Source organism: Petromyzon marinus, chromosome 82, assembly GCF_048934315.1.
Source record: "Petromyzon marinus isolate PM22_M1 ecotype Great Lakes invasive population chromosome 82, UKy_Petmar_22M1.pri1.0, whole genome shotgun sequence".
NCBI lineage: Eukaryota > Metazoa > Chordata > Hyperoartia > Petromyzontiformes > Petromyzontidae > Petromyzon > Petromyzon marinus.
The window spans coordinates 2,609,950-2,627,449 of record NC_133747.1 but is presented as its reverse complement, the minus strand read 5'-3'; the positions used below and the strand labels follow the sequence as shown (position 1 = coordinate 2,627,449).

General features: G+C 55.0%; 1 protein-coding gene across 1 annotated transcript in view; it reads right to left on the bottom strand.

The window, feature by feature from the left end:
- The window catches only part of LOC142907709 (uncharacterized), a gene marked incomplete at its 5' end in the record, with an annotated part of 39,368 nt that extends 23,244 nt beyond the window's left edge, over positions 1 to 16,124 (bottom strand). Inside the window, 2 exons of the mRNA XM_076057363.1 lie at positions 14,356 to 14,446; positions 16,022 to 16,124. Of these exons, the coding sequence (XP_075913478.1) occupies positions 14,356 to 14,446; positions 16,022 to 16,124 (194 nt within the window). The remainder of the gene's footprint in view (positions 1 to 14,355; positions 14,447 to 16,021) is intronic.
- Positions 16,125 to 17,500: the final 1,376 nt, after the last annotated feature.

Sequence of the window (17,500 nt, the reverse complement as noted above, 5' to 3'; positions counted from 1 at the left end):
AGAGACACACACACAGATACACTCACTCACCACACAGATACACGCACTCACTCACCACACACACACAGAGAGACACACAGAGACACACACAGAGACACACAGAGACACACAGAGACACACACAGAGACACACAGACACACACAGAGACACACACAGAGACACACACAGAGACACTCACGGAGAGACACACAGAGACACACACAGAGACACACAGACACACACACAGAGAGACAGACACAGAGACACACTCACTCACTCACCACACACACACAGAGACACACACACACACAGAGACACACACACAGATACACTCACTCACCACACAGATACACTCACTCACTCACCACACACACACAGAGAGACACACACAGAGACACACAGAGACACACACTCACTCACTCACCACACACACACAGACACACACACAGAGAGACACACAGAGAGACACACACACAGACACACACACACAGACACACTCACTCACTCACCACACACACGCAGACACACACACAGAGACACAGACACACACTCACTCACTCACCACACACAGAGACACACACACAGAGACACACACACAGAGACACTCACACAGAGACACACACAGAGACACAGACACACACACTCACTCACTCACCACACACAGAGACACACACACAGACACACACACACACAGAGACACACACACAGAGATACACACACAGAGACACACACACAGAGACACACACACAGAGACACTCACTCACCACACACACACAGACACACACACTCACTCACCACACACATACAGAGAGACACACACACTCACTCTCCACACGCACACACACACAGACACTCACTCACTAACTCACCACACACCACAGAGACACTCACTAACTCACCACACACATACAGAGAGACACACACACAGACACTCACTCACCACACAGATACACTCACTCACTAACTCACCACACACACTCACACAGACACTCACTCACTCACCCACCCACTCACCCACTCACTCACCTCTGGTAATGTCTCCACTCACCCTGGTAGACGTCACCACTACTGTAAGTGTAAACTCACCACTCACTCACCCACTCACCCACTCACTCACTCACCCACACACCCACTCACTCACTCACCCACCCACTCACTCACCCACCCACTCACTCACTCACCCACTCACTCACCCACCCACTCACTCACCCACTCACCCACTCACTCACTCACCCACCCACTCACTCACCCACCCACCCACTCACCCACTCACTCACCCACTCACTCACCCACCCACCCACTCACTCACTCACTCACCCACTCACCCACTCACTCACCCACCCACCCACTCACTCACCCACTCACTCACCCACTCACTCACCCACCCACTCACTCACTCACCCACTCACCCACTCACTCACCCACCCACTCACCCACTCACCCACCCACTCACTCACCCACTCACTCACCCACTCACTCACCCACCCACTCACTCACTCACCCACTCACCCACTCACTCACCACTCACTCACCCACTCACTCACTCACTCACCCACTCACACACTCACCCACTCACTCACCCACTCACTCACCCACTCACCCACTCACTCACTCACCCACTCACTCACCCACTCACTCACCCACTCACCCACTCACCCACTCAATCACCCACTCACCCACTCACTCACCCACTCACTCACTCACCCACCCACCCACTCACTCACTCACCCACTCACCCACTCACTCACTCACCCACTCACTCACTCACTCACCCACTCACTCACTCATCCACTCACCCACTCACTCACCCACTCACTCACCCACTCACTCACTCACCCACTCACCCACCCACCCACTCACCCACCCACTCACTCACCCACTCACCCACCCACTCACTCACCCACTCACTCACCCACTCACCCACTCACTCACCCACCCACCCACTCACCTCTGATGATGTCTCCACTCACCCTGGTAGACGTCACCATTGCTGTAAGTGTAAACTCACCACTCACTCACCCACTCACTCACTCACTCACCCACTCACTCACCCACCCACTCACCACTGCCACTCACCTCTGATGATGTCTCCACTCACCCTGGTAGACGTCACCATTGCTGTAAGTGTAAACTCACCACTCACTCACCCACTCACTCACCCACTCACTCACTCACTCACCCACCCACTCACTCACTCACCCACTCACTCACCCACCCACTCACCCACCCATTCACTCACGCACTCACTCACCCACCCACTCACTCACCCACCCACTCACTCACCCACCCACTCACCCACTCACCCACTCACCCACCCACTCACTCACTCACCCACTCACTCACTCACCCACTCACCCACCCACTCACTCACCCACTCACTCACCCACCCACTCACTCACCCACCCACTCACTCACTCACCCACTCACCCACCCACTCACTCACTCACTCACCCACTCACTCACTCACTCACCCACTCACTCACCCACCCACTCACTCACCCACCCACTCACTCACCCACTCACCCACCCACTCACCTCTGATGATGTCTCCACTCACCCTGGTAGACGTCACCATTGCTGTAAGTGTAAACTCACCACTCACTCACACACCTACTCACTCACTCACCCACTCACACACTCACCCACTCACTCACCCACTCACTCACCCACTCACCCACTCACTCACTCACCCACTCACTCACCCACTCACTCACCCACTCACCCACTCATTCACTCACCCACTCAATCACCCACTCACTCACTCACCCACCCACCCACTCACTCACTCACCCACTCACCCACTCACTCACTCACCCACTCACCCACTCACCCACTCACTCACTCACCCACCCACTCACCCACTCACTCACTCACCCACCCACCCACCCACTCACCCACTCACCCACCCACCCACCCACTCACCCACTCACTCACTCACCCACTCACTCACTCACCCACCCACTCACTCACTCACCCACTCACCCACTCACCCACTCACTCACTCACCCACTCACCCACTCACCCACTCACTCACTCACCCACCCACTCACCCACTCACTCACTCACTCACCCACCCACCCACCCACTCACCCACTCACCCACCCACCCACCCACTCACCCACTCACCCACTCACTCACCCACCCACCCACTCACCTCTGGTGATGTCTCCACTCACCCTGGTAGACATCACCATTGCTGTAAGTGTAAACTCACCACTCACTCACCCACTCACTCACCCACTCACTCACTCACCCACTCACTCACCCACCCACTCACCACTGCCACTCACCTCTGATGATGTCTCCACTCACCCACTCACCCACCCACTCACTCACCCACTCACCCACCCACCCACCCACTCACACACTCACCCACTCACTCACCCACTCACTCACCCACTCACTCACCCACTCACTCACCCACTCACCCACTCACTCACCCACTCACCCACTCACCTCTGATGATGTCTCCACTCACCCTGGTAGACGTCACCATTGCTGTAAGTGTAAACTCACCACTCACCCACCCACTCACTCACCCACCCACTCACCCACCCACTCACCACTGCCACTCACCTCTGATGATGTCTCCACTCACCCTGGTAGACGTCACCATTGCTGTAAGTGTAAACTCACCACTCACTCACTCACCCACCCACTCACTCACCCACTCACCCACTCACTCACCCACTCACCCACTCACTCACCACTCACCCACTCACCTCTGATGATGTCTCCACTCACCCTGGTAGACGTCACCATTGCTGTAAGTGTAAACTCACCACTCACTCACCCACTCACTCACTCACTCACCCACTCACCCACTCACCCACTCACTCACCCACTCACTCACTCACCCACTCACTCACTCACCCACCCACTCGCTCACACACTCACCCACTCACTCACCCACTCACTCACCCACTCACCCACTCACTCACTCACCCACCCACTCACCCACCCACCCACTCACTCACTCACCCACTCACCCACTCACCCACTCACTCACCCACTAACTCACTCACCCACTCACTCACTCACCCACCCACTCACCCACCCACTCACCTCTGATGATGTCTCCACTCACCCTGGTAGACGTCACCATTGCTGTAAGTGTAAACTCACCACTCACTCACCCACTCACTCACTCACTCACCCACTCACCCACTCACCCACTCACTCACCCACTCACTCACTCACCCACTCACTCACTCACCCACCCACTCGCTCACACACTCACCCACTCACTCACCCACTCACTCACCCACTCACCCACTCACTCACTCACCCACCCACTCACCCACCCACCCACTCACTCACTCACCCACTCACCCACTCACCCACTCACTCACCCACTAACTCACTCACCCACTCACTCACTCACCCACCCACTCACCCACCCACTCACCTCTGATGATGTCTCCACTCACCCTGGTAGACGTCACCATTGCTGTAAGTGTAAACTCACCACTCACTCACTCACCCACCCACTCACTCACCCACTCACCCACTCACTCACCCACTCACCCACTCACTCACCACTCACCCACTCACCTCTGATGATGTCTCCACTCACCCTGGTAGACGTCACCATTGCTGTAAGTGTAAACTCACCACTCACTCACCCACTTACTCACTCACTCACCCACTCACCCACTCACCCACTCACTCACTCACCCACCCACTCGCTCACACACTCACCCACTCACTCACCCACTCACTCACCCACTCACCCACTCACTCACTCACCCACCCACTCACCCACCCACCCACTCACTCACTCACCCACTCACCCACTCACCCACTCACTCACCCACTAACTCACTCACCCACTCACTCACTCACCCAACCACTCACCCACCCACTCACCTCTGATGATGTCTCCACTCACCCTGGTAGACGTCACCATTGCTGTAAGTGTAAACTCACCACTCACTCACCCACTCACTCACCCACTCACTCACCCACTCACCCACCCACTCACTCACCCACTCACCCACTCACTCACTCACCCACTCACCCACCCACTCACTCACCCACTCACCCACTCACTCACCCACCCACTCACTCACCCACTCACTCACCCACTCACTCACTCACCCACTCACTCACTCACCTCTGATGATGTCTCCACTCACCCTGGTAGACGTCACCATTGCTGTAAGTGTAAACTCACCACTCACTCACCCACTCACTCACCCACCCACTCACTCACTCACCCACTCACTCACCCACTCACTCACTCACCCACTCACTCACCCACTCACTCACCCACTCACCCACCCACTCACTCACCCACCCACTCACCCACTCACCCACCCACTCACCCACTCACCTCTGATGATGTCTCCACTCACCCTGGTAGACGTCACCATTGCTGTAAGTGTAAACTCACCACTCACCCACCCACTCACTCACCCACCCACTCACCCACCCACTCACCCACCCACTCACCTCTGATGATGTCTCCACTCACCCTGGTAGACGTCACCATTGCTGTAAGTGTAAACTCACCACTCACTCACCCACTCACCCACTCACCCACCCACCCACTCACTCACTCACCCACTCACCCACCCACTCACCTCTGATGATGTCTCCACTCACCCTGGTAGACGTCACCATTGCTGTAAGTGTAAACTCACCACTCACTCACCCACTCACTCACCCACTCACCCACTCACTCACTCACCCACCCACTCACCCACCCACTCACCTCTGATGATGTCTCCACTCACCCTGGTAGACGTCACCATTGCTGTAAGTGTAAACTCACCACTCACTCACTCACCCACCCACTCACTCACCCACTCACCCACTCACTCACCCACTCACCCACTCACTCACCACTCACCCACTCACCTCTGATGATGTCTCCACTCACCCTGGTAGACGTCACCATTGCTGTAAAAGTAAACTCACCACTCACTCACCCACTCACTCACTCACTCACCCACTCACCCACTCACCCACTCACTCACCCACCCACTCACTCACTCACCCACTCACTCACTCACCCACCCACTCGCTCACACACTCACCCACTCACTCACCCACTCACTCACCCACTCACCCACTCACTCACTCACCCACCCACTCACCCACCCACCCACTCACTCACTCACCCACTCACCCACTCACCCACTCACTGACCCACTAACGCACTCACCCACTCACTCACTCACCCACCCACTCACCCACCCACTCACCTCTGATGATGTCTCCACTCACCCTGGTAGACGTCACCATTGCTGTAAGTGTAAACTCACCACTCACTCACTCACCCACCCACTCACTCACCCACTCACCCACTCACTCACCCACTCACCCACTCACTCACCACTCACCTCTGATGATGTCTCCACTCACCCTGTTAGACGTCACCATTGCTGTAAGTGTAAACTCACCACTCACTCACCCACTCACTCACTCACTCACCCACTCACCCACTCACCCACTCACTCACCCACCCACTTACTCACTCACCCACTCACTCACTCACCCACTCACTCACCCACTCACTCACCCACTCACCCACTCACTCACTCACCCACCCACTCACCACCCACCCACTCACTCACTCACCCACTCACCCAGTCACCCCACTCACTCACCCACTAACTCACTCACCCACTCACTCACCCACCCACTCACCCACCCACTCACCTCTGATGATGTCTCCACTCACCCTGGTAGACGTCACCATTGCTGTAAGTGTAAACTCACCACTCACCCACTCACTCACCCACTCACTCACCCACTCACCCACCCACTCACTCACCCACTCACCCACTCACCCACCCACTCACATCTGATGATGTCTCCACTCACCCTGGTAGACGTCACCATTGCTGTAAAGTGTAAACTCACCACTCACTCACTCACTCACCCACTCACTCACCCACTCACCCACTCACTCACCCACTCACCCACCCACCCACCCACTCACACACTCACCCACTCACTCACCCACTCACTCACCCACTCACTCACCCACTCACTCACCCACTCACCCACTCACTCACCCACTCACCCACTCACCTCTGATGATGTCTCCACTCACCCTGGTAGACGTCACCATTGCTGTAAGTGTAAACTCACCACTCACTCACCCACTCACTCACTCACCCACCCACCCACCCACTCACCCACTCACCCACCCACTCACTCACCCACTCACTCACCCACTCACTCACTCACTCACCCACTCACTCACCCACTCACTCACTCACTCACCCACCCACTCACCCACTCACCCACTCACTCACCTCACCCACTCACCCACTCACTCACTCACCCACTCACTCACCCACTCACTCACCCACTCACTCACTCACTCACCCACTCACCCACCCACTCACTCACCCACTCACTCACCCACTCACTCACCCACTCACTCACCCACTCACTCACCCACTCACTCACTCACTCACCCACCCACTCACCCACTCACCCACTCACTCACTCACCCACTCACTCACCCACTCACCCACTCACCCACCCACTCACTCACCCACTCACTCACCCACCCACTCACTCACCCACTCACTCACTCACCCACCCCACCCACCCACCCACTCACCCACCCACTCACTCACCACTCACCCACTCACCCACCCACCCACACACTCACCCACTCACTCACCCACTCACTCACCCACTCACTCACTCACTCACTCACCCACTCACTCACTCACTCACCCACTCACTCACCCACCCACTCACTCACTCACTCACCCACTCACTCACCCACTCACTCACCCACTCACTCACTCACCCACCCACCCACTCACTCACCCACTCACCCACCCACCCACTCACTCACCCACTCACTCACCCACCCACTCACTCACCCACCCACTCACTCACCCACTCACCACCCACCCACTCACCTCTGATGATGTCTCCACTCACCCTGGTAGACGTCACCATTGCTGTAAGTGTAAACTCACCACTCACTCACCCACTCACTCACTCACCCACTCACCCACTCACCCACTCACTCACCCACCCACCCACTCACTCACCCACTCACTCACCCACTCACCCACCCACGCACTCACTCACCCACTCACCCACCCACGCACTCACTCACCCACTCACCCACTCACCCACCCACCCACTCACTCACTCACCCACTCACCCACTCACTCACCCACTCACCCCTCACCTCTGATGATGTCTCCACTCACCCTGGTAGACGTCACCATTGCTGTAAGTGTAAACTCACCACTCACTCACCCACTCACTCACTCACCCACCCACTCACTCACTCACCCACTCACTCACCCACTCACTCACCCACTCACTCACTCACCCACTCACTCACTCACCCACTCACCCACCCACTCACCCACTCACTCACTCACCCACTCACCACTGCCACTCACCTCTGATGATGTCTCCACTCACCCTGGTAGACGTCACCATTGCTGTAAGTGTAAACTCACCACTCACCCACCCACTCACCACTCACCCACACCCACTCACCCACTCACTCACCCACCCACTCACCCACCCACTCACTCACCCACCCACTCACCCACTCACCCACTCACTCACTCACCCACTCACCCACCCACTCACTCACCCACCCACTCACTCACCCACTCACCCACTCACCTCTGATGATGTCTCCACTCACCCTGGTAGACGTCACCATTGCTGTAAGTGTAAACTCACCACTCACCCACCCACTCACTCACCCACCCACTCACCCACTCACTCACCCACCCACTCACCACCCACTCACTCACCCACCCACTCACCCACTTACCCACTCACTCACTCACCCACTCACCCACCCACTCACTCACCCACCCACTCACTCACCCACTCACCCACTCACCTCTGATGATGTCTCCACTCACCCTGGTAGACGTCACCATTGCTGTAAGTGTAAACTCACCACTCACCCACCCACTCACTCACCCACCCACTCACCCACCCACTCACTCACCCACCCACTCACCCACTCACCCACTCACTCACTCACCCACTCACCCACTCAATCACTAACCCAGTCAATCACTCACCCACTCACCCACTCACTCACCCACTCACTCACTCACCCACTCACCACTGCCACTCACCTCTGATGATGTCTCCACTCACCCTGGTAGACGTCACCATTGCTGTAAGTGTAAACTCACCACTCACTCACTCACTCACCCACCCACTCACTCACCCACTCACTCACCCACCCACCCACCCACTAACCCACTCACCCACCCACTCACTCACCACCCACTCACTCACTCACTCACCCACCCACTCACCCACCCACTCACTCACTCACCCACTCACCACTGCCACTCACCTCTGATGATGTCTCCACTCACCCTGGTAGACGTCACCATTGCTGTAAGTGTAAACTCACCACTCACTCACCCACTCACTCACTCACTCACCCACTCACCCACTCACCCACTCACTCACCCACCCACCCACTCACTCACCCACTCACTCACCCACTCACCCACCCACGCACTCACTCACCCACTCACCCACTCACCCACCCCACCCACTCACTCACTCACCCACTCACCCACTCACTCACCCACTCACCCACTCACCTCTGATGATGTCTCCACTTCACCCTGGTAGACGTCACCATTGCTGTAAGTGTAAACTCACCACTCACTCACCCACTCACTCACTCACCCACCCACTCACTCACTCACTCACCCACTCACTCACCCACTCACTCACCCACTCACTCACTCACCCACTCACTCACTCACCCACTCACCCACCCACTCACCCACTCACTCACTCACCCACTCACCACTGCCACTCACCTCTGATGATGTCTCCACTCACCCTGGTAGACGTCACCATTGCTGTAAGTGTAAACTCACCACTCACCCACCCACTCACTCACCCACCCACTCACCCACTCACTCACCCACCCACTCACCCACCCACTCACTCACCCACCCACTCACCCACTCACCCACTCACTCACTCACCCACTCACCCACCCACTCACTCACCCACCCACTCACTCACCCACTCACCCACTCACCTCTGATGATGTCTCCACTCACCCTGGTAGACGTCACCATTGCTGTAAGTGTAAACTCACCACTCACCCACCCACTCACTCACCCACCCACTCACCCACTCACTCACCCACCCACTCACCCACCCACTCACTCACCCACCCACTCACCCACTCACCCACTCACTCACTCACTCACCCACTCACCCACCCACTCACTCACCCACCCACTCACTCACCCACTCACCCACTCACCTCTGATGATGTCTCCACTCACCCTGGTAGACGTCACCATTGCTGTAAGTGTAAACTCACCACTCACCCACCCACTCACTCACCCACCCACTCACCCACCCACTCACTCACCCACCCACTCACCCACTCACCCACTCACTCACTCACCCACTCACCCACTCAATCACTAACCCAGTCAATCACTCACCCACTCACCCACTCACTCACCCACTCACTCACTCACCCACTCACCACTGCCACTCACCTCTGATGATGTCTCCACTCACCCTGGTAGACGTCACCATTGCTGTAAGTGTAAACTCACCACTCACCCACTCACCACTCACTCACCCACCCACCCACTCACCCACCCACTCACCCACCCACTCACCCACCCACTCACCTCTGATGATGTCTCCACTCACCCTGGTAGACGTCACCATTGCTGTAAGTGTAAACTCACCACTCACTCACTCACTCACCCACTCACTCACCCACCCACTCACCCACTCACTCACCTCTGATGATGTCTCCACTCACCCTGGTAGACGTCACCATTGCTGTAAGTGTAAACTCACCACTCACTCACCCACTCACTCACTCACCCACCCACTCACCACTGCCACTCACCTCTGATGATGTCTCCACTCACCCTGGTAGACGTCACCATTGCTGTAAGTGTAAACTCACCACTCACTCACTCACTCACCCACTCACTCACCCACCCACTCACCCACTCACTCACCTCTGATGATGTCTCCACTCACCCTGGTAGACGTCACCATTGCTGTAAGTGTAAACTCACCACTCACTCACCCACTCACTCACTCACTCACCCACCCACTAACTCACTCACCCACTCACTCACCCACTCCTCACCCACCCACCCACCCACCCACTCACCCACCCACTCACCACTGCCACTCACCTCTGATGATGTCTCCACTCACCCTGGTAGACGTCACCATTGCTGTAAGTGTAAACTCACCACTCACTCACCCACTCACTCACTCACCCACTCACCCACCCACTCACCCACCCACTCACTCACCCACTCACCTCTGATGATGTCTCCACTCACCCTGGTAGACGTCACCATTGCTGTAAGTGTAAACTCACCACTCACTCACTCACTCACCCACTCACTCACTCACCCACTCACCCACCCACTCACTCACCCACTCACCCACCCACTCACCTCTGATGATGTCTCCACTCACCCTGGTAGACGTCACCATTGCTGTAAGTGTAAACTCACCACTCACTCACTCACTCACCCACTCACTCACTCACCCACTCACCCACCCACTCACTCACCCACTCACCCACCCACTCACCTCTGATGATGTCTCCACTCACCCTGGTAGACGTCACCATTGCTGTAAGTGTAAACTCACCACTCACTCACTCACTCACCCACTCACTCACTCACCACTCACCCACGCACTCACTCACCCACTCACCCACCCACTCACCTCTGATGATGTCTCCACTCACCCTGGTAGACGTCACCATTGCTGTAAGTGTAAACTCACCACTCACTCACTCACTCAACCCACTCACTCACTCACCCACCCACTCACCCACTCACCCACTCACCCACCCACCCACACACTCACCCACTCACTCACCCACTCACTCACTCACTCACCCACTCACTCACTCACCCACTCACTCACTCACTCACCCACTCACTCACCCACCCACTCACTCACTCACTCACCCACTCACTCACTCACCCACTCACACCCACCCACTCACTCACCCACTCACTCACCCACCCACTCACTCACCCACCCACTCACTCACCCACTCACCCACCCACCCACCCACTCACTCACCCACTCACTCACCCACTCACCCACTCACTCACCCACCCACCCACTCACCTCTGATGATGTCTCCACTCACCCTGGTAGACGTCACCATTGCTGTAAGTGTAAACTCACCACTCACTCACCCACCACCCCCACCCACCACCACTCACTCACCCACTCACTCACCCACCCACCACTCACCCACCCACCCACTCACTCACCCACTCACTCTCTCACCCACTCACTCACTCACTCAACTCACTCACTCACTCACTCACTCCATCTCACTCACTCACCCACTCACTCACCCACTCACCCACTCACTCACTCACCCACTCACTCACACCCACCCACTCACTCACTCACTCACTCACCCACTCACTCACCACCACTCACCACTCACCCTCACTCACCCACTCACTCACCCACTCACCCACTCACTCACCCACTCACCCACTCACCCACTCACTCACCCACTCACCTCTGATATCTCCACTCACCCTGGTGATGACGTCACCCACTCGACCCTGGTAGAACGTCACCATTGCGTGAGTGTAGGCACTCACCCACTCACTCACTCACTCACTCCACTCACTCACTCACTCACCCACTCACTCACCCACCCACTCACACCCACCCACTCACCCACCCACTCACCCACTCACCCACCCACTCACCCACCCACTCACCCACCCACCCACCCACTCACCCACCCACTCACCACTGCCACTCACCTCTGATGATGTCTCCACTCACCCTGGTAGACGTCACCATTGCTGTAAGTGTAAACTCACCACTCACTCACCCACTCACTCACTCACTCACCCACTCACCCACTCACCCACTCACTCACCCACCCACCCACTCACTCACTCACCCACTCACTCACTCACCCACCCACTCGCTCACACACTCACTCACTCACCCACTCACTCACCCACTCACTCACTCACCCACTCACCCACCCACTCACCCACCCACCCACCCACCCACTCACCCACCCACCCACTCACCCACCCACTCACCCACCCACTCACCCACCCACTCACCTCTGATGATGTCTCCACTCACCCTGGTAGACGTCACCATTGCTGTAAGTGTAAACTCCCACCCCACCACTCACCCACTCACTCACTCACCCACCCACTCACTCACTCACCCACTCTCTCACTCACTCACTCACCCACTCACCCACTCACTCACTCACTCATCCACTCACTCACCCACTCACTCACCCACTCACCCACCCACCCACTCACCCACTCACTCACCCACTCACCCACCCACCCACTCACCCACCCACTCACCCACCCACTCACCCACCCACTCACCACTGCCACTCACCTCTGATGATGTCTCCACTCACCCTGGTAGACGTCACCATTGCTGTAAGTGTAAACTCACCACTCACTCACCCACTCACTCACTCACCCACCCACTCACTCACCCACTCACTCACTCACCCACCCACTCACCCACTCACTCACCCACTCACCCACCCACTCACTCACCCACTCACCCACCCACTCACCCACCCACTCACCACTGCCACTCACCTCTGATGATGTCTCCACTCACCCTGGTAGACGTCACCATTGCTGTAAGTGTAAACTCACCACTCACTCACCCACTCACTCACTCACCCACCCACTCACCCACTCACCCACTCACCCACCCACCCACACACTCACCCACTCACTCACCCACTCACTCACTCACTCCACAACTCACTCACTCACTCACCCACTCACCCACCCACCCACACACTCACCCACTCACTCACCCACTCACTCACTCACTCACCCACTCACTCACTCACCCACTCACTCACTCACTCACCCACTCACTCACCCACTCACTCACTCACCCACTCACTCACTCACCCACTCACCCACCCACTCACTCACCCACTCACTCACCCACCCACTCACTCACCCACCCACTCACCCACTCACTCACTCACCCACTCACTCACCCACTCACTCACCCACTCACCCACCCACTCACCTCTGGTGATGTCTCCACTCACCCTGGTAGACGTCACCATTGCTGTAAGTGTAAACTCACCACTCACTCACCCACTCACCCACTCACTCACCCACCCACCCACTCACCCACTCACCTCTGATGATGTCTCCACTCACCCTGGTAGACGTCACCATTGCTGTAAGTGTAAACTCACCACTCACTCACCCACTCACTCACTCACCCACCCACTCACTCACTCACCCACTCACTCACCCACCCACCCACTCACCCACCCACTCACTCACCCACTCACTCACCCACTCACTCACCCACCCACTCACCACTGCCACTCACCTCTGATGATGTCTCCACTCACCCTGGTAGACGTCACCATTGCTGTAAGTGTAAACGCCGTGCCCCTCACGCTCATCCTCCACCCAGTGACCTGTGGGAGAAGAGATGCAGCAGCATGCACCTAGCCTGGCACCGTGTGGGTGGTGCACCTAGCCTGGTACAGTGTGGGTGGTCTCTGTGTGTCTGTGTGTGTCTCTGTGTGTGTCTGTGTGTGTCTGTGTCTCTGTGTGTGTCTCTGTGTGTGTCTGTGTGTGTGTCTCTGTGTGTGTCTGTGTGTCTCTGTGTGTCTGTGTGTGTGTCTGTGTGTGTCTCTGTGTGTGTCTGAGTGTCTCTGTGTGTGTCTCTGTGTGTCTCTGTGTGTGTCTGTGTGTGTGTCTGTGTGTCGCTGTGTCTCTGTGTCTGTGTGTCTCTGTGTGTCTGTGTGTGTCTCTGTGTGTCTCTGTGTGTCTGTGTGTGTCTCTGTGTGTTTCTGTGTGTGTCTCTGTGTGTCTCTGTGTGTCTGTGTGTGTCTCTGTGTGTCTCCGTGTGTCTCCATGTGTCTCTGTGTGTCTGTGTGTGTCTGTGTGTGTCTCCGTGTGTGTGTGTCTCTGTGTGTGTGTCTGTCTGTCTGTGTGACACTGTGTGTGTGTGTGAGACACTGTGTGTGTGTCTCTGTGTGTGTGTCACTGTGTGTGTGTGTCACTGTGTGTGTGACACTGTGTGTGTGTCACTGTGTGTGTGACACTGTGTGTGTGTGTCTGTGTGTGTGTCACTGTGTGTGTGTCACTGTGTGTGTGTGTCACTGTGTGTGTGTGTCACTGTGTGTGTGTCACTGTCTGTATGTGTGTGTGTGTGTGTCTCTGTGTGTGTGTGACACTGTGTGTGTGTGTCTCTCTATGTGTGTGTGTGTCACTGTGAGTGTGTGTGTCACTGTGTGTGTGAGTGTGTGTGTGTGTCTGTGTGTGTGTGTGTGACACTGTGTGTCTCTGTGTGTGTGTCACTGTGAGTGTGTGTGTGTGACACTGTGTGTGTGTCTGTGTGTGTGTGTGTGTGACACTGTGTGTGTGTCTCTGTGTGTGTGTGTGTCACTGTGTGTCTCTGTGTGTGTGTGTGTCACTGTGAGTGTGTGTGTGTGACACTGTGTGTGTGTCTCTGTGTGTGTGTGTGACACTGTGTGTGTGTCTCTGTGTGTGTGTGTGTCACTGTGTGTCTCTGTGTGTGTGTGTGTCACTGTGAGTGTGTGTGTGTGTCACTGTGTGTCTCTGTGTGTGTGTGTCACTGTGTGTCACTGTGTCTGTGTGTGACACTGTGTGTGTCTGTGTGTGACACTGTGTGTGTCTGTCTGTGTGTCTGTGTGTGTGTCTCTCTATGTGTCTGTGTGTGACACTGTGTGTGTCACTGTGTGTGTCACTGTCTGTATGTGTGTGTGTCACTGTGTGTCTCTGTGTGTGTGTCTCTGTGTGTGTGTGTGTCACTGTGAGTGTTTGTGTGTGTCACTGTGTGTCTCTGTGTGTGTGTCTGTGTGTGTGTCTCTGTTTGTGTGTGACACTGTGTGTGTGTGACACTGTGTCTCTCTATGTGTGTGTCTCTCTGTGTGTGTCTGTGTGTCTGTGTGTGTGTCTGTGTGTGTCACTGTGTGTGTGTGTGTCTCTCTGTGTGTGTGTCACTGTCTCTGTGTGTGCCTCACCCTGGTAGTGAGAGCCGTCAGGATAGTGGAAGGCTCCATATCCGTGCTTGCGGCCCTGCTGGTAGTCCCCACTGTAGTGAGCTCCACTCTTGAAGCGATACGAACCCTGGGGCCAACATCACTCACATTAACACTCACAACAACACTCACAACATCACTCACATTAACACTCACAACAACACTCACACTCACAACATCACTCACATTAACACTCACACTCACAACACTCAACAACATCACTCACATTAACACTCACACTCACAACACTCACAACAACACTCACATTAACACTCACACTCACAACACTCACAACAACACTCACAACATCACTCACATTAACACTCACAACAACACTCACAACATCACTCACATTAACACTCACAACAACACTCACAACATCACTCACATTAACACTCACACAACAACACTCACAACATCACTCACATTACAACATCACTCACATTAACACTCACAACAACACTCACATTAACACTCACAACAACACTCACAACAACACTCACACTCACAACATCACTCACATTAACACTCACAACAACACTCACATTAACACTCACAACAACACTCACAACACTCACAACATCACTCACATTAACACTCACACTCACAACACCACTCACATTAACACTCACAACAACACTCACAACATCACTCACATTAACACTCACACTCACAACACTCACATTAACACTCACACACTCAACAACACTCACAACATCACTCACATTAACACTCACACTCACAACACTCACAACACCACTCACAGTCACAACAACACTCACAACATCACTCACATTAACACTCACACCACAGCACTCACAACATCACTCACATTAACACTCACACTCACAACACTCACAACACCACTCACACTCACAACAACACTCACAACATCACTCACATTAACACTCACACTCACAACACTCACAACATCACTCACATTAACACTCACACTCACAACATCACTCACATTAACACTCACACTACCACTCACAACATCACTCACATTACAACACCACTCACACTACCACTCACAACATCACTCACATTCCAACACCACTCACACTACCACTCACAACATCACTCACATTACAACATCACTCACATTAACACTCACATTACAACACTCACATTACAACACTCACAACATCACTCACATTAACACTCACACTCACAACACTCACAACATCACTCACATTACAACACCACTCACACTACCACTCACATTACAACACTCACATTACAACATCACTCACATTAACACTCACACTCACAACACCACTCACATTAACACTCACATTACAACACTCACACTCACAACATCACTCACATTAACACTCACATTAACACTCACATTACAACACTCACATTACAACATCACTCACATTACAACACCACTCACACTACCACTCACATTACAACACTCACATTAACACTCACATTACAACACCACTCACAACA